Below are 19,793 nucleotides of genomic sequence, written 5' to 3' on the forward strand. Positions count from 1 at the left end.
GTTTTTGAAGAAAATTTCTAAAATTAAAAATTGTGATTTGATGGATTAGATGGCATCGGAATCTGATAATTTTTTTATGGTTGAACTCATATTAGAATGAGTATTCGGATTTTGTAAAATTTATCGTGTTCCGAGGTGTGGGCCCGGGGGTCGACTTTTGGACTAATTTTTGGATTTTATTAAATATTAAGACTTTATGATCCAGAATAGTTTCTTATGTGTTTTGAAGTTGATTTGGCTAGAATTGAGCCGCCCGGAGGTCTTTTCACCCGATAAGTGCATTTTAGAGTATCAGTCTGTCGTCTTTGAGGTAAGTATCTTGCCTAACCTTGTGTGGGGGACTTCCCCTTAGGATTTGAGTCTTCTATGTTGATTGTAGTTCGTGTACACGAGGTGACGAGTGCGTGCTCGGATTTATTTGTGTAAAATTGGCCTTTTAGGGTTCTTAGGTCTTTATATTCACTGTGTATGAATGTGTTCTTGACATGACTAAGTTTCCTATTTACTAATTTCACCTCTATATGCTTAATTGAAATTATTTGCTTCATGATTCACTCTTATTGCCTAATTGACTCCTATTTGATTTAATTGAAGAATTTTGCCTCTCCTATTGTCATGTTATCTTTTCATAGCTGCTTGTCTTATTTGAGAATTATTATTTTCCCTCCTAACATTGTTTAGTCTTAAGTGAAGTTAAGATCATCCTTCCTTAATTGAATTGTTGAATATCTTCGAAATTGTCCCACCTTAAAAGGAGTTTAGATAATCTATATCTTGTTGACTTGCCTTTATTTGGGACTACTTGACTCGTGATGATTTCCTTATTATTGACTTGTATATTGTGGAATCATCGCTACATGTTAGTTTTTCTGTTGTTGAACTGTTCCCTTTATGCCATCATTCTTTTCTGTGGTTATTCCTTGTGAGCTGGTTCTACCGTTTCCTTGTGATTTACAGTCTATGAGTTGATTTATTTATCTTACCTTTATTATTGCCATTGTTGTTATTATACGTATTGTAGTGATGTACGAGTTTTCTGTTGTGTTGTAATTGTTGTTTCTGTTAGTTGTGCTGCGTATTTACTTTGGGACTATGGAACAATATTCCGAGAAACCCCCTGAATGTTTACTTTAGGACTACGGATCGGTATTCCGAGAGATCCCCCTGCACATTTATGATTGGGACTATGGGACGATATCCCGGGAGATCCCCCTGTACTGGATATTTACTTTGGGACTACGGATCGGTATTCCGGGAGATTCACCTACATATTTACGTTTGGGACTACGGGACGATATCTTGGGAGATCCTCTGCACATTTACGTTTGGGACTACGGGACGATATCCTGGGAGATCCCCTGTTAAAATCACTGTGTTCTAAGATGTTGTTTTCATTGATCCTATCCCGGTGTAAACATTATATGTGTTGTCCGTTCTATTCCTTATACTTACTAACTAGTATAAACTATGTTAGGACACTTGCACAAGCACACACATGGCGAAGCACCCTTATCAAATAGGAGGCTTTTTGAGATTTCCGAGTATAGACGCACACCCTTGTTATTTGCCTTCCATGTGAGAATGACTCATTTGGGCACGCGGGTTGTCAGTATGATGCGCACCCTTGTTATTTGCCTTCCATGTGAGAATGACTCATTTGGACACGTGAGTTGTCAGTATGATTAGGAGGTGTGATGAGGGCACAGGATGCCAAGTGTTAGGGTTCAGGTATTTAGACCCGTATAGTATGATTATGAGATGAGGTGTCACAGGGTGACTTATATTCGAAGGTTATCTATTTGAAAAGGTACTTATTTTAATTAACTATTTTGAAATGTCACAGGGTGACTTATATTCGATGAATATTTGTTTGAAAAGATTATATTAACATTTATTTGAAGGAAGTATATTTCGAAATATTTTTATCACTTGAAAGGTTTGACTATTTGATTGACGCTTGCTGATTAAGACTTTAGGTGAAAACTATCGGAGTTGTTGAGTTATAACTTGTCTTTATTATATTTGTGATTTTGGATTTGGGTTGTATCCTCGCTTACCTTTCTGTATTTTTCTTTATGGTGTTTCGCTGAGTACTTGTTGTTTTCTTTCCTTATTGCAATTATTGTATTGTTAGCTGTATCGCGTAGTCTCTATAAAAATATCATGTTCTGCTTATTAAACCAGTAGGTGTCTTGACTTTTCCTCATCACTATTCCATCGAGGTTAGTCTTGATACTTACTGTGCATCATTGTAATGTGCTCATACTACACTTATACGTATTTTTTTTTGTGCAGATCTAGGTATTGTTCGCTAGTAGCTGTGCGAATTCTTGCCAAGGAGACTCAAGGTAGCCCTGTTGTTGCGTTCACATGCTTCAGAGTCACCTTCCTATTTTATATTCACACAGTTGTACTTATTCCATACGATTGTGTTTAGAAGTTGTAGCGAAACTATGTAGAGCTTATGACTTGTACTACCCGATTTTGGGAATTATAAATTTTGTAGAGACTTCTGCTTCAAGACTGTTAAATTTTATTTATTACTGTGGTATTTCAGTATGAGTTAGGCTTACCTAGTCCCTAAGACTAGGTGCCATCACGAAACCCAACGGAGGGAAAATTGGGTCGTGACATTATCGTGAAGCTAAAGGCACATGGGTATTTATAAGAAGAAGCAACTGTCATGTAAAGTGAGTCATGATGGAGATGTCATAATGAAACTCATGACTGACGTAGTCGCAATAAAGCCCTAAAAATCGCTGAAGAGTTGCATACCTAATTGACAAAAGACACGTGGGCACATACATTAAATGGAAGTGACATACGATGCATTGGTTCTGAAGAAGACACAATGATACATGGAAAACATCGGCAAAAATGACCGCCATTTATACATACCACTTCCCAAATATTCAATTGCAGAATATTCGGCAAGTGGGGGGATTATCTGTATTACTAGAAAATAAATATGACATACATAATTATGTGTGGCTGACAAGGCATGATACGTGGATCACTAAGAAGGTGATAGCTGGAATATTGCATTAGAAGATGCACAAGATACAAGAGGTACGAGCAAATCAATCACGAGATGAAGGGATGGAGTTGCTTGAGTCTAAATCATTTAGTAAATATGGGTTGAATGAATCAAGACAGTAAGAAGGGGAAGATTTACAAACCTCTAATTAATGAGGAAGAAGAATTAGAGCCGTTACAAAATCTTCATAAACAGTTACGATTGCTAATTATAACGGTTCATTAATGTCATTACTGTTCATAATGATTCGGTCATAAAAGGGAGGAAACGTTATGTTTGTAAATTCCTATATAAGGGAAGATTCATTTGTAAAGACATTTGAGACAATATTGGAATATATTTACTTTACTTTTTCTGTTTTTCTGTATATTGACTTTGCAATCAGTTATTTCCTTACTTATTCTTGTTCTTTTTCTTTCATATAACTGAAAAAGTATAAAATTTCTTGGTTATCAGTAACCCGAGTTCTTCTAAAAATAGGCTTTGACCGAAATATAATTTTTTGGTTAAACATAAACTTCATCTGTTATTTTTCTTCGTACAACTTTTTGTTTCTCAAGGATTCATTTACGTATACTTCTGCAGTGTCAAAATAATTTTGAAGTTTTAACTTGTCTTTGTTCGTCTTTGGATTCCTAGCTCCATTTTGTTGGGTAAATCCTCTGGTTCTTCCCTTGTTGATTCCAAGTATTCATTGATGACAATTCAGAGGCGCATCTAGGATTTGAAGCTTTCGGGTGCCATATTATTTTATACGTAGATGTATTATTATTTATACGGTCCAAATGGGATAAATATTTAGTCAGTTTGATCAACTTTGTGTTTCGGTTCGAGCTATTCATCTTTTCAATTTATATAGATAAATATATCGAATGAAAAAAATTTATGACAACTTAGCGTACATCGTAAAATTTTCAGCAGTAATGCCAATATCATAAAATTTCTTCTACATGAAAAGTACAAAAAGACAACCACTTCTTTCATCTTTGACACCTGGAAATATCTTCCAATTAACAAAATACTACCATAATCAGTTGGTCACTACAACTAATATTAAGACATACATAATTCTTTCACTCGAATAAACAAAAACATACATATACATCATTCATTTACAATTGTCCTCGACGAGTTTTCATATTTTGAAAACGGTCAATGATAGTAATTACTTACCTTTTCAAAAATCATACAAAAGCTGATACAATCAGAGATTCAAGAGAACAATATGCACAATAACATAATAAAGTATAATCGGAACAGAGAATTTTTTTTAATCTGAATTGAATAAAAGGAAAACTAGGGAGAAAATGAAAGGGTCAAAGGGATATAGTAACTTGTAAGTCTATACTATTAAATATTAACAATACCACCAAAAATATTTTATTTTCAGAGAAACCCAACATAAAATTAAAAAAAAAAATAAGCAAGAGAATAAGAGAGACATACAGTCAAATTCCAAAGCAGTGGTGCAGCAACAAGGTGCGGTGCGATGGAAAAATGGACGCCAAATGGTGGTGGCCGGCGGTCGATGAGTGACGGACTGAAAAGGTGAAAATCCAAGAGTCCCCAAGTTTGGGACAGCAACACCGTAGCAAGGAAGGGTTTTGAGTGGGAAAATTTTTGGGGAAATAAGGGAACTTTTGTTATTTTAATATATTCAAAAGAAAGCACAATAGTATTAGAAAAGTCAAACAATATTAAATAAGTCAAAAAGTATTAATAAAGCAAAACAAAGAATAAATAAAAAAGAAAACAAGTGAACTGTTTGTACACCTTACAATAATTGTCCAATTACTAATAAAAGTTCCAAAATTCATATGTGTTGCACTGGTCTCGAACTCACGCTTTTTAGGGAGTTATTTTCGGGCCTTCACCGTTGGCACCCAAAAGTTGTTTTGTTCATTAGGGTGCCATTTTATTATATGTACAATATTTCTTCTCCACATATAGATATATACACATAGTTCCGACTGAGGTCTGCGGGTGGCGGCGCACCCCCTCGGCTCTGAGAAGTTTTATTTTGTGTCTCATACTAGTTGTATGAGACTCCTTTTCGTCTCACAAATTTGTGGACCCCAATCTTACACTTCTGGGTCCACAGAAATCTGGGTTCACAAAACTGTTAGACAAAAAAGTTGTCTCATACAACTAGTGTCAATTGTATTAGACACAAAATAAAAATTTCCCCTCGACTCTATGTATGTCTGACTGATGTACTGTGTTTTATCTACAAGAGGAGTGTGTTTTATCTACAAGAGGAGCTTTTTATAATATTCAATATGTACGAATCATGTTACTGCTTTGATAGAAGGTGAGCTAATTTGGTTGGATAAACATAGCTGTACAGTCCATCATTTGGGTGCTTATTCTCTTCCGATACTCTATTCAGATTTGCAATAAGCCTATTTACACCATGAACAAATTCTAATCAACCAGGTAGCACCTGCGTGCTACCTTCGGTTGAATTAATGGATTCAACCGCTTCCCTATTCGCTGCGTAGTAGAACTGCGGCACGACAAACACAATTAAAGCATAAATGGTTTCTTGTTACTCTAATTCACACTAGCTGAGCCCTCAGAGTACAATGTAAAAGACAGTCAGCTTCTATCACAGATAATAAGCAACTAAAAGGCTGGAAGGAAAAGGACCAGAAACATTTTCAATAAAGTAAAAGAAAAAGTTCATGAGATACAGATATCCAAAATCTTGAAGAGAGAAGGCCACAATATGTACAATAAAGAAGGAACAAACCGAAGTTGTATAATTGTAACAAGGCAGATACACTAGAAATAAGATGGCATACTATATACACAACGAAAAATAGTGGAGTACTGTGTGTATTGGGAAAAAACAGAATTTACATTGAAGGTGACGTGACATGACACGTGGACTAGTCAAATGGTCAAAACATGATGATCAGTTAAGAGGCACGAGTGACAACAGATACGGGGAAAGAAAAGTTAAATAGGCACGAGAGGCAATTTGGATAATATACGTTTCGTACCTATTTAGGTCATTTAAAGTCAAGAGATCAGAAGGCATTGAAGACATTGATATGATGACGAAAAGGAGTTCAAATTCAATATTAATACCCAATACGTTAGAAAATTGGTATTAAATAGGAATGATTGTGTAACATCTTATTTAATGTCATTTATTGCTCATAATTGTCTCATTAAGACAAAAGGCACAACACTTTCTCCTAGAATCAACTATAAAAGGAGAAGGACTCAACATCTGTAAGGACACGAAATACGATTGAGATCTTACTGAAATACAAAACTATTTACTGCTTTACCATCATTCTCAAAAATATTTTATTTTCGTCTCCTGATTATCAATAACCCGAATTTCTTTCTAGCTTTGACCAAAGACTCAGATTTTTGGGTAAACAAATTGGTTCCGTTACCGGGAATCTGATAATCTTTTCTTCTAAGCTACATCTTGTCCATTATTGTCACCATGTCAAACAACAACACCAACAATAACAATGAAAACACTTTGGGAAACCCTGAAAATCAAATCCATCAAAATCAAGGATATTTACATAACATTTAAGTGGTTCCCTCCCCTCAAAATTCACCACGTCAATCTCGTGAAGGCACTCCTGAATCTCGTGCTGATCAACAAGAAGAATCTGAACACTTTGAAGGTGGTACAAATGAAGCTTTACAAAAGCTAATTGATGCACAGGTCGGCAAAGCTCTTCGGACTTTAGTTAGTCGATTGCCTACTGCACCACCCACACCAACTCCTAATAATAATACATTGGAGAATTCCCGTTCTGGTCTCGTTAACTCTGGAAATGGAGGAACCACCAGTGAGCCACAGGAAGGGGAACCAGGTAATTCAAATAATTCCTATTTGCAAAATTTAGTACTAACCTTGCAGAAACAGATTAAGGAACAAAATGAACGTATTGAGCAAATCCCTGGAGTTCCGCCTGTAATAAAAGGAGTTGACATGGACAAATACTCACAACAACCTTGGAAGCCAAGTGTTGCTCCCCTTCCAATTCCGAAAAAGTTCAAAATGCCTGACATCCCGAAATATGATGGTACTACAGACCCACGGGACCACGTGACTGCATTTACAACAGGCGTAAAAGGTAATGACTTGACCAAACAAGAAATTGAATCAGTACTGGTCAAGAAATTTAGAGAAACACTCACCAAGGGTGCATTAATCTGGTATTCTCTTTTATCTGAAAATTCTATAAATTCTTTTGCTGAGCTTGCAGATTCTTTTATTAAAGCACATTCGGGAACACAAAAGATTGAGAAAAGAATGGAAGATATTTTCAAAATCAAACAAGGAGATTCAGAGTTGCTCAGAGACTTTGTTGATAGATTCCAGCGTGAAAGAATGACTCTACCCCGTGTGCCTGACAACTGGGCTGCAATAGCTTTTGCAAGTAATTTAAATGACAAAAGTTCTGAAGCCACGAGAAGACTCAAAGAAAACCTTCGAGAATTCCCTGCAACCACGTGGAATGATATTTACAACAGGTATAGTACGAAGCTGCGAATTGAAGAAGATACCGTACCTAAATTTCATCATGAAGAAAGGGGTGGTTCCAGAAGATCAGAAACCGAAAAAAGATCAGGTAAAAACAGGTACGATCCATATATGGGACCCGTAGGAAAAGACCCACGGTCAAAACAAGATAGCCAGCAATATGATCAAAAATCGAGGAATAGGGACTCTGGTTCTTCATCGAAATTCAGAAATGATCGGAACAGACAAGAGTCACGAGATGATGACAGAAGTTTAAAGGCACGGTTCGGCGGATATAACTTTAATGTCACTACCTCCGAGCTCGTGGCTGTTTTGAGAAGTATGGGAGATAAGGTGCGGTGGCCAAAAGAGATGCGGTCAAATCCAAATAGACGCAATCCAGATCATTGGTGTGAATTCCACAATGATCATGGGCACAAAACTTCAGAATGTAGATTCTTGCAGAGTGAAGTGGACCATCTATTGAAGCAAGGGTACTTCACTGAGTTATTTAGTGAAAAAGGTAAACAGACCTATATGAAAAATAGGCAGGAGCCACCAAAGCCTCCTTCACCCAAGAGAACAGTGAATGTGATAAGTGGGGGAGAAGATATTCATGGCATAACCTACACAGCCTCCAACAAGGTTTCTAAAGTAATAATTACACACGGGAAACGAGTACGGCAAGTTTTAGAAAATGAAAGTATTTCATTCGATGATGCAGATACCGAAGGAGTGATAACCCCACATAATGACACACTGGTAATATCTTTACTTGTACATGATACTAATGTAAAACGAGTTTTGATTGATCCAGGGAGTTCCGTAAATATTATACTACTAAGGGTATTACGTGAAATGCAAGCTGAAGACAAAATGATACCCAAGGCGCATACCTTGTCAGGCTTCGACAATTCAAGTGTGGTAACAAAAGGAGAGGTAATTCTAACAATTTTTGCTGCAGGCGTTGTTAAAGAAACTAAATTTCAGGTAGTTGATATGGAAATGGCCTACAATATGATCATGGGGAGCCTTGGATCCATGATATCGATGCTGTTCCGTCAACTCTACATCAAGTTATCAAATTTCCATCACCGTGGGGGATTTGTCAAATTCGAGGGGATCAGCAAACAACCAGGAGTATCAACGTTGTAACAGATACAAGCATCGTAAACAAAGAAAAATAGCAATTACAGGAAACAGTTAAAGGCATCAACAATCAAACCTCAACTGAGCGAGAGAAAACAGATTTAGACTCGAGACCTGATACAATTCAAGAACCTGAGGAGAATGAAAATCAAGACAACAATCGAAGAACTCGAGGCTGTGATATTATTTGAGCGGTGGCCTGAACGGAAAGTCTATGTTGGAGCTAATTTAAACTCAAATAGGTGAGGTATGTTAATTGAATTTCTAAAATCTAACGTAGACTGTTTTGCTTGGTCCCATGCTGACATGACAGGGATACCACCGGATGTGATGATTCACAAATTAAACGAAGATCCATCTTTTACACCAATAAAGCAAAAGAAAAGAAAGCAAGGAGCTTTCAAAAACCAGGTGATTCAAGATGTGGTCCAAAAGCTATTAAAAATTGGGTCAATACGCGAGGTAAAGTATCCTAATTGGTTAGCAAACACAATTGTTGTACCTAAAAAAAACGGTAAGTGGCGGGTTTGTGTGGATTATACAGATCTTAACAAAGCCTGCCCAAAAGATTCTTTCCCTTTACCACATATAGATCAATTAATTGATGCAACTGTAGGGCATGAACTTTTAAGTTTTTTAGATGCATATTCAGGGTACAACCAAATTAAAATGGACCCTAGTGATGAAGAAAAAACTTCTTTCATCACGGACAGGGGGACTTACAGTTATAAAGTAATGCCCTTTGGTCTCAAAAATGCTGGGGCAACCTATCAAAGGTTGGTCACAAAAATGTTCCAAGAGCATTTAGGAAAGACAATGGAGGTATATATAGACGATATGCTCGTCAAAACTCAACAGTCTCATGATCATATTTCTCATCTATCTGTTACATTTGAAATTTTGCGAAAATTTAATATGAAACTCAACCCAGAAAAATGTGCATTGGAGTTGTATCAGGTAAATTTTTGGGTTTTCTTGTCTCTAATTGTGGTATTGAGGTAAATCCTTCTCAGATCAAAGCAATAGAAGAAATCTCTGATATCCTTACTAATAAAAAGGAAGTTCAACGATTAACGGGAAGTATTGCAGCTTTGGGGAGATTTATTTCTAAATCTTCAGAAAAGTGTTTTAAGTTTTTCTCTGCGCTCAGAAAGCAAGATCATTTTGAATGGAATGAAGATTGTCAACAAGCCCTTAGAAATTTGAAAGCTTATTTGTCAAAACCACCGTTATTGGCAAAACCAAAGGAGGGAGAAAAGCTTCTCATCTATCTGGTTGTGTCAGAAGTTGCGGTAAGCGCTGTTTTAGTCCGTGAGGACCAAGGTAAACAATCTCCTATCTATTATGTAAGTAAGTCCTTATTAGATGCTGAGACACGATACCCACAGCTAGAAAAGTTAGCATTAGCTTTGATCATGGCATCTAGAAAATTAAGACCTTATTTTCAATGTCATCCCATTATTGTAGTTACTGCTTTTTCCGCTTCGAAATATTTTGCATAAACATGAACTGTCAGGAAGATTAGCAAAATGGGCTATAGAACTAAGTGAATACGAAATCATTTATCAACCCAGGACCACTATAAAATCTCAAGTACTAGCTGATTTCGTGGCTGATTTTAGTCAGGGGATGCATTTAGAAGCAGAAAAAGAATTACAAGTTTTTAATGGTGCAAACCCGGGGACTTGGGTTTTATTCACTGATGGATCATCTAATATAAAAGGAGCAGGTCTGGATATATTTCTCATACCACCTACGGGTGAAATTATTAGGCAAGCTATAAAATGTCATTCTATAACTAACAATGAAGCAGAATACGAAGCTGTAATTGCAGGTTTGGAATTGGCAAGAGAACTCGGCATAACACAAATTATAATCAAGAATGATTCTCAACTCGTGGTCAATCAAATGCTGGGGACTTATACAGCCAGGGAAACTCGAATGCAAGAATATCTCGAAAAGGTACGGGAACTAATTAAGCAATTCCAAACTTGGAAGGTAATGCAGATCCCAAGAGATGAGAATGTGGAGGCAGATGCTTTAGCTAATCTCGCATCTGCAGCTGACGTAGCAAACGACGCAAATGCTTCAGTCATACATTTATTTCATTCCATTCTCGAACTTGATAAGAATGAGGTAAATTTTAATCATCTAACATGGGATTGGAGAAACGAAATTATTGCTTTTTTACAGCACGGAACCGTGCCTATTGACAAAGGGAAGGCTCACGCGCTTCGCAAAAAAGCTGCTCGATATTGTTTGTATCAAGGAAATCTTTATCGAAAGATGTTCGGTGGACCACTAGCACGGTGTCTCGGACCCTCTCAAACAGAATATGTGATGAGGGAAGTGCACGAAGGACATTGTGGAAATCACGTAAGGGGAAGGTCGCTGGTAAGAACGTTGATTCGAGCAGGATATTATTGTCCTAAGATGGAAGACGAGGCAAACAGTTTCGTGTCCAAATGTGATAAATATCAAAGATACGGCAATAATATGCACAGACCAGCTGAGTTACTACACCCTGTTATAGCCCCGTGGCCCTTTATGAAATGGGGAATGGATATCGTAGGTCCACTTCCACAAGCAAAAGGTCAGGTAAAGTTTCTACTTGTACTCACAGATTATTTTACTAAATGGGTATAAGCAGGAGCATTTAAACAGGTACGAGAAAAGGAAGTTAAAGACTTCATATGGCGAAATATAATATGTCGTTTTGGAGCACCAAAGGAGATCGTGTGTGACAATGGACCGCAATTCATAGGAGCTCAAGTCACAGAATTTCTTCAAAGTTGGCAGATTAAAAGGATAACGTCTACGCCATACCATCCAGTGGGTAATGGACAAGCGGAATCCACTAACAAAGTCATTATCAACAACTTGAAGAAGAGGTTACAGGATTCAAAAGGTAATTGGCCTGAGGTATTACCTGTAGTATTATGGGCTTATCGTACAACGACAAAAACAAGCACTGGAGAAACACCATTTTCAATGGTTTATGGTGCGGAAACCTTAATTCCAGTTGAAATAGGTGAACCAAGCACACGGTACGATCGGGCAACGGAGGAATCTAATGGTGAAGAGATGCGGGTCAACCTTGATTTGCTTGAAGGAAGAAGAGAAGCTGCATTGATAAGAATGGCAGCACAAAAGCAAGTAATTGAACAATATTACATTAGGAAAGCACGCCTCAGATTTTTCAAAATTGGGGACTTGAAAAAGGAGCATACGAGTTGGAGATAATGGACGGCAAAGTTTTACCCTCACATTGGAATATCGTCCATTTAAAGAGATATTACTTCTGAGAAAGTACCCACGGTCAGGTATCGCCATGTTAAAAATTTTCTTTTGAATTATTAATGTTTTACTAACGATTTTAGATGCTAGGCAAAAACCCTAACTCGTGCCAAATGATGAGACACAACCTGCAAGGCAAAATGGAGTATTCTAAAATTCCTAGCCCAGGGTTACAATTAATCTAATGGAAATACACACGAGTTAGGGAGTCTTCATCTATAATCGCACCTCCGAGTCTCGTATATTTTTCTGTTTCAGGAAAAGGGCCAAATTAAAAGAAATAAACAAGTGCTCGAAGCTTCATACTTCACCACTCAAACACTTGGGGGACTACATATTATACACAGATATGTGTAGAAAAATAGATACGGATATCGAACAAAAGTCGGCCACAAAGAGACAAGTGTTGAGAAAAAGTTACGAAATCTTCAGCATTCATGAGAACAACAGAGTCATCTCTCAAACTCATAAACGAAGTCACCTGTCAAACCCTTCCTAATATATAAAGATAGGGTCATGACTATGTACTGAAACAAGTTATGAAGAAAAACCTTGTTTATTTTATGTTATGTACAAATCTGTTACAAGAAAAACAGTTACGAGAAAGTTGTAGATGTATTTTAATACATGTAATAGTCAAAAACTTGTTAAAGTTGATGAATAAAAACTTGCCAAAGTTGTTTCATACAAAACATGTGTATTCCTATTTCTTTCATCATATTATAACACCATTATGAAGTTGAGACGTCTTCTTCATGAAGTGTCGATAAAATAAAAGGGCCCTCTTTTATAAACCTCATGTTGATAATCCATGAGAAGAATCATAAAGCATTTTCAAAGGATAAAAATGCTAAGCTATTCTATAAGTCCTAGATAAGTAGGCAAGAATAGAATATACAGAAGTACCGATAAAACTTCTTAATATAAAAGACTAAGTCAGCAAAATATTTGTTTTTTACAAATGCCCCATTATGGTAAATGGGGACTTCATCAAAAGATCCATTAAAGTTGCCAAGGGATAACACCACCAATAAATAAATAAAAAGTAAAGTTTGAAATACATTCAACTAGTCACTGAAGGGGTTGGAACATCAGAAGTTGCAATCTCATTTTCAGGGGCAGTCACAGGCACGGTAACAACTTCTGAGGGAGCAGTAATAGGAGCGATTTCAATTGGGCCTGGAATGTTAAAATCACTGAGGGAAGCAAGAGTCACGGGAGATTCAGCTTCCAGGACTGTGTCATAGAAGTTTCACCCTCGGGAGCCGGAATTGCAACTCCAATTGTCGCAGTAGCCACTTCTTCATTTAAAAGCTCTTCTGTCCCAGGAGTTCCAAGTGCAGGAGAAAGAGTATCAAATGGTTGTTGGCTTTTTTCAATAGTGTCTAAAACTTTGGCTAATTCAGATTGCAAATCAATGTTTTCTTGAGTAGCTTCCATCAAAGCATCACGACGAGATTTTAGAAAAGCCCAACTTACCTCTATGTTGAAGTTCTCCTCAAGAAGTCCATACTCCATTTCCCACATAGCAAGATCGTTCTTCAATATCTGGTGTTCAGCTAAGTGGGAGTCAAGGGAAGCTTCAAGGGAGGCATGAGAACTCTTCAAAGCACATATCTCGTCAGAGGAGATCCTTAAGTCAGCCTGAGCTTGAGTCAAGCTTTGCACTAACTCCCCCGCATATTCTTCTTTCTTCTTCACAAGTGCTTTAAGCTCTTTGATTTCTTCACTGGCCTTTGATAATTGTTTTGAAAATGAGCACTCCAAAATCTCCTTATCTTTTTCAAATTGGCTTGAAGAAGCCTTGGCAATTGCTAGCTCAGAAGTCAAACCGCGCTTTTGCTGCTCCAAGTGATTTCTACTTTCTTGCAACTCCTCTATGGTCCCCTGAGCATTCTCAAACTGCTCCTTCCAGTTTGCTGCCTCAAGCTGGGTTTCATTGGCTATTCTTCTAGCCTCAGAGATAGCCTTCGCAGACTCTCGATCCTTCTTCTCTAGAGTGGAGATTCTTCCCATTAACTCAGTACCAATAAGATTAGCCTACAAGGGAAAGGCATCAAATGTGAGAATATAGAGAGATATAAAAAAAACTTGTAAGTTAAAAAGAGAAGTACCTTCAAGGTAGAATGAACTATGTCATTCATCAGAGTCAAGCAACTGTGGCTCTCCATCTTCTTCTTCTCAATATCTCCGATTAGAGGCTTGAGCCAAACATCAGCTGCACCAGTCTTTCTTAAAAGGCTATGATTGGCAGGAACTTCAAGGGTAACACTTCTCATAGCCATACCTCTGCTGCTAGAACCCGCCTCTGTATGCTGAACAGAGGGAAGGGGAACAATGGAAGGATGAGTAGTAGAAGAGGTAAAAACAATGGGAGCTGTGGGAATCAAAGCAGGGACAGTAGGAGCAGATATGGGAACCAAAACAGGTAAGGAAACAGGAGTCGATAAAATAGGCAAAGAAATACTCGTGGTTGTCAAAGGAATAGAAGAAATGAGAATAGAAGAGAGAGGAGTTTCATCAAGAACTGGTCCAAACTCTCCACTCTCAAAACCACTAACAATAGACGTCGAATTGATTCATTAGAGCCTTTTGGGGTGGTATCCTCATCAGAAAGGATTTGAATAGGCTCGGAGATAGAGGCTCGAGCAGGAGGATCTTCAACTTCATCTCCATCAATGACGCGTCTCCTGGCTCTTTGCCTAGCTGTCAAAGAGGTATTCTCTTCTTCTTCATTCTCAGAACTTTCTTCTACAACTTTTCTCTTTGACAGCGTGGCCCGAGTCTTTTCCAAATCAAGAGAAGCGGTTGAAGACGCTCGAATGGCAACGGCTGCCTCAGCTGTCATACCCCTAATACCAAATCCTGATAAAAAGAGGGATAAAGAATTAAGATAAGAAAGAATTCAATATACGGCAAAACATAAGGAAATACATACCATGGGTCTTCACTTTCCAGCCATTCAAAAGAGAAATTGATTTTCAAGTTCTCGCCTCCATAGGCGCAATCTTCAAAATTGAATCTACCCAATCACGGAAGTTAGGAACGTGTTCCACATCTCCCATGGTTGCTACAAAAAGCCAAAAAGAGACTAGATTAGAAGAGAAATCAAAATTCTTAAAAATAGGTACGGTAAAAAAAAGAAAAACTTACGTACAAAATTCCACTTCTCAGGGAAGAGAATGTTTGTTTCACCCAACAAATCTACCGTACGAACAGCAACGTAACGACAATACCACCCTCGATCCTTGTCATCTTCGGGGTTTACTAAAACCTTCTTGCTTCTTGCAGTCAAGGTAAAAACTCCATGTTGGAATAATTTGGGGTGGTATAGGTGAATAAGATGGGAAAAGGTAAAATCAACATTGGTTTTGGTAGACAAATACCTTAAGCAAGCCACAGTTCTCCAAACACGAGGACCTACTTGTGCTAAGCAAATTTTGAAAAAGCGGCAAAATTCAAGTATAACTGGATCAATGGCAGGGTTAAATCCCAAAGTAAAGGGATAAGTATAGACGAAGGAGAATCCAATTCTGAAGGAAGAAATTCTCTGGTTTGGGGAAGGAATCATCATACGAAGATTATCTCTCCAATTACAATCTTTTCTAACAGTGGGAATCACAAGTTCAGTTATTAAAGAGGGATATGTGTCAGCTTTTTCTAAATTGTTAATTTGTTCTTGGAGAGATCTTCTATCATGCCCAAAAGACAAATCATTGGGTACGATTTCTTCAACTAAAGGTTCCTGAGTAGGTTCAGAAAGTTCTTTACCTTTAGAAGCAGAACCAGATGAACTACCACGAGTGGATCCTAGGCTCAAGCTCCGAAACCTACCTCTTCTGCCTCTCCTATGTCTTATGGGGGCATTGGGGAAGTGATCTAGAATTGGAACTTTTCTAGGGTTAGGGTTTGGAGATGACATTGTTGAAGAAGGATGAACTAAAGGGGAGAAAAAGCAAAGGTGAATAGTAAATTGCTTGTTGAAGATCTATGAAGAAGAAGACAAAAGAAAGAGGGTTAAATATGTTTATAAAGACAATCGTCGAACTTAGAAGTGTAATGATGGAAAGCCTATAATAAAGGTAACCATCACTTCGTGAATAGTGGGAATGAAGAAACCTTGAAAAAAGGACGCAGAGTTGCAGAACCAATCAGAAAGTGACACGTATGCAAAGCATTAATTAGAAGGGACAATTGAAGCATCAGTACTGTCATGGTATTAATTACGGCAAAAATTTCCTTTTTATAAAGACCCACTTCCCAGATATTTAATTGATAAATAAATGGAAAGTGGAGGGACTATCTATATTGGGAAAAAACTGAATTTACATTGAAGGTGACGTGGCATGACACGTGGACTGGTCAAATGGTCAAAACATGATGATCAGTTAAGAGGCACGAGTGACAACAGATACGGGGAAAGGAAAGTTAAATAGGCACGAGAGGCAATTTGAATAATACACGCTTCGTACCTATTTAGGCATTTAAAGCCAAGAGATCAGAAGGCATTGAAAACATTGATATGATGACGAAAAAGAGTTCAAATTCAATATTAATACCCAATACGTTAGAGAATTGGTATTAAATAGGAATGATTGTGTAACGTCTTATTTAATGTCATTTATTGCTCATAATTGTCTCATTAAGACAAAAGGCATAACACCTTCTCCTAGAATCAACTACAAAATGGAGAAGGACTCAACATCTGTAAGGACACGAAATACGATTGAGATCTTACTGAAATACAAAACTATTTACTATTTTACCATCATTCTAAAAAATATTTTATTTTCGTCTCCTGATTATCAGTAACCCGAATTTCTTTTTAGCTTTGACCAAAGACTCAGATTTTTGGTTAAACACGGTGATTATCGAAAAACTTACACCGGAACAGATAAACATATGAATTTGTATTGGCTAGCGACAGAGAATCATGGAATTTCTCGTCTTCTGTTTTGAGACTCGGCGCTTTTTTCCAGTGCACCCAATAAATAAATAAAAATTAGTTCAGAGCTAATCGAATTCAACCGACAGACTCCACCATGTTTCATATTGATGATCGGTGAAAAGCTATTTCAAGCATACTGTAATTTATGGAAAGACCCCTCTCCCTCCCCAACCCCATGGAAGCCCCTTTTCTCATTTTTTCCTATTGGTAATGTGATTACTTAAAAGAGGGCAAAAAGAAAAAGAATGGAGATGTAATCTGCAAGACTACAATCAAGAACACAGTCAAATTCATGCATTACACCAAACGCAAATATACACTTTACACTACTCTGTGCCACACATTTCACTTCAAAAATACAACGAGATCGGAAGTAACAAACGAATCATCCAACTTCACTTGAGGAAAGAACCTGCAAAAATATTAACAACTTACTCTAATAGAAAATCCAGGACCTCTTTTAGAGGTCTGCTTGCAAATTTGAGATAGAGGAATGGAAATACAAGGGAGATTAACCTAATATAAGAGCCATTTGGCGGAGTAGTCCAAAACTAAGCAGCAGAGGGAGCAGTCACGTATTTGACTGCGCCAGCCTGGGACATAGCTGCAGCAATCAGCGGTTGCAGCTGGTTCACTGCTTCAGCTGCATCAGCTATCAACTGGTTATTAACAGCAACCGCATTCTTGTAGTCCAATGATTCGTCCTTGTAAATGTCCCACCACTTCTTCACCAGTAATTTTATGTCCTCCCTTTGCATATTTTCTTCTTTCCCTGTGTACCTCCATGGCTTTGATCCCTACTCCAACATTATTATTATACAAATCAGCACTTAAATATCCTCTCACATTAATTGTACTAAATACAAACATGCGAGTTCGAAAGTGCAGTTACTCACCGCTGCACAATAGTGTACAACTTTCACTTTATCCAATTCAACATTCTCAGGATGTCGCCATAACATTGCTAGAACAAGATTGTAAACTAAAGGTATTGGTTTGTAGATCTCCTTGAAATACATATTCAAGAAGTCCTGCAATTCATAATATCAATCCATTAGCTGAATCAATTACCATAATTACCAGTGCTTGACCAATGAAAGCGAGATTAGAACCCCAAAAAAAAGGTAGTACCTGCTCTGCAAAAGGAGTAGAAGGGGTGATCTGAAGAGTCTTCAAAAGGTCATCATAAATATGAAGGCTGGGCTCAAACACAAACATTCCAGCGTTGAAATAAAGGGATGGTGGCTGACCCAACTCCTCAGTAGGCCACTTGACCTCGTCCGGACACTGTTGGCAGTAGCCAATCTTGTATTGAGGAGTGTGACTCCATGTTTTCTCACAGAAACAGTCCATTACTGCGTAGAAATAACCATCTGGCAAATCAAAGAGATGATCTATGTTGTCATACACTTGAATGTCACCGTCTAGGTATATCATCTTCTTGTACTCCACAAACTGCATCCATATAATGTTAAATATATCAATCATCGTCAATCAACTAAAAACTAACTACGCTTCAATCCCATATTACCGTATACTTAAAATTCACTCTACTACTCTATCACATTTAATTTCATCCAGGTACTAAATAACTTATATTTTGTTTAAAGATATATATAGATCTTCAGTAATTAAACTAATGTACATTATATAAACAACAAATCTTAATTAATGAAACCTATAATAACTCCTACAAACATCAGAATTAACGTCAACGTAAAGCACCGCTTAATTTATGTCCAATTAGTTGGAATCACATGTCCTTTTTTTCTTTTTTGGTAGGAATCACATATATAATGCTTTAGTAATCGTCAGTTAGATGAATCAAATAGTTCAAAGCGAATATAATTACTCTCTCACAGGATACGTTGTACGTATAGAAGAAGACTAATGGGGTCATCCACGTGTAATGATATGTGTGACGTAGCAACACTAGAAATGTGACGTGTAAGTGCAATGTGACGTAGCGATACTAAAAACATGACACATGTTAAGAAACATTTACCTCCCAGATACGTAGCTTGGAGTAATTTATGACGTAATAAGCCATGGCAAATTGAGTTTGATTCTCAGGTGGGTAAACTGGCTCAATCTCCCTCACGATGCAACCTTGCGCCTCCAGTATACGGCGGTGCTCCACCGGCACGTCCGGCAGAACCGCCACCACCAGCGGGTACGCCGATTTGACCTTTCTTAGCCCCTTAGCTAACCCACCTACACCCTTCACGTAGTCACCATTACCAGCCAAAAACGTCACGTAGGCCCTCTCCCCACTCGTTACAATTCTTGGTTTCAACATTTTCTCACTTACTCTCACAATCTCCGGAGCCATGCAGGATGTATATATATAAACAAGAAAATTTTGATTGTTAATTTTCTCTCAGTTGCGTGATCTGAAGAAAATGATTAAGGGGAAGTGGTGTAATATATAGAGGTGAAGTAAAATGGAGAAGGTGAGAAGAAGTAGGGGTGAATTAGAAGTAACGTAAGGGTTGGATTCTCGTGATATTGGAATGGTTTAATCTGACGGTTGAAATTGAAGGTACGGGAAGATTCTGGAACTGGGGGGGGGGGGGGGATGCTGTAATTAATTAAGTTGTCATTTGATTGGGCGGATTATTGCATGGAATGGAATACGCTAGAATAAACCAGTCCTTCCCCGAAGTTAAGTGCACGCTTAAGTCCGTGTTTTGATGAAAATTTTAAGTTTTTACGTAAAGTTATATTCAATAAAAAAGAATTACAAGAAAATACACATGGCTTCACACCATATTAAAAAAATGGCCTATATTTTTAAATTTTACCCGACCTAACCCATATTGCACATATTTTGAAAACAGTAGCTCTTGCAAATTCAAAATCTG

The 19,793-nt window shown here is 37.6% G+C and overlaps 1 protein-coding gene across 2 annotated transcripts; it reads right to left on the reverse strand.

The window, feature by feature from the left end:
• Window positions 1–17,166: 17,166 nt before the first annotated feature.
• Window positions 17,167–19,350, reverse strand: LOC104215580 (galactinol synthase 1). 2 transcript variants are annotated; one of them, XM_009765424.2, is made up of 5 exons: window positions 18,935–19,350; window positions 18,061–18,384; window positions 17,826–17,960; window positions 17,446–17,726; window positions 17,167–17,341 (listed from the first exon to the last, which is right to left on the reverse strand). In XM_009765424.2, exons 1-4 carry the CDS (start codon window positions 19,259–19,261, stop codon window positions 17,481–17,483), a joined length of 1,032 nt encoding a protein of 343 aa, XP_009763726.1. In that variant the 5' UTR covers window positions 19,262–19,350; the 3' UTR covers window positions 17,167–17,341; window positions 17,446–17,480. The 2 variants fall into 2 exon arrangements, with proteins under 2 accessions (XP_009763726.1, XP_070012376.1); XM_070156275.1 differs by having other exon boundaries at window positions 17,167–17,726.
• Between the last annotated feature and the right edge of the window lie 443 nt (window positions 19,351–19,793).

This window comes from Nicotiana sylvestris, chromosome 9, assembly GCF_000393655.2.
Source record: "Nicotiana sylvestris chromosome 9, ASM39365v2, whole genome shotgun sequence".
In the NCBI taxonomy this organism is placed as follows: Eukaryota; Viridiplantae; Streptophyta; class Magnoliopsida; order Solanales; family Solanaceae; genus Nicotiana; species Nicotiana sylvestris.

Excerpts from the sequence above, each read along its gene's own strand:
- LOC104215580 (XM_009765424.2), bottom strand. The coding sequence starts at position 19,261 with ATGGCTCCGGAGATTGTGAGAGTAAGTGAGAAAATGTTGAAACCAAGA. Across the intron at positions 18,385-18,934 it reads CCAAGCTACGTATCTGGGAG|TTTGTGGAGTACAAGAAGAT; the intron begins GTAAATGTTTCT and ends ATATGGATGCAG. Across the intron at positions 17,961-18,060 it reads CTACTCCTTTTGCAGAGCAG|GACTTCTTGAATATGTATTT; the intron begins GTACTACCTTTT and ends TATGAATTGCAG.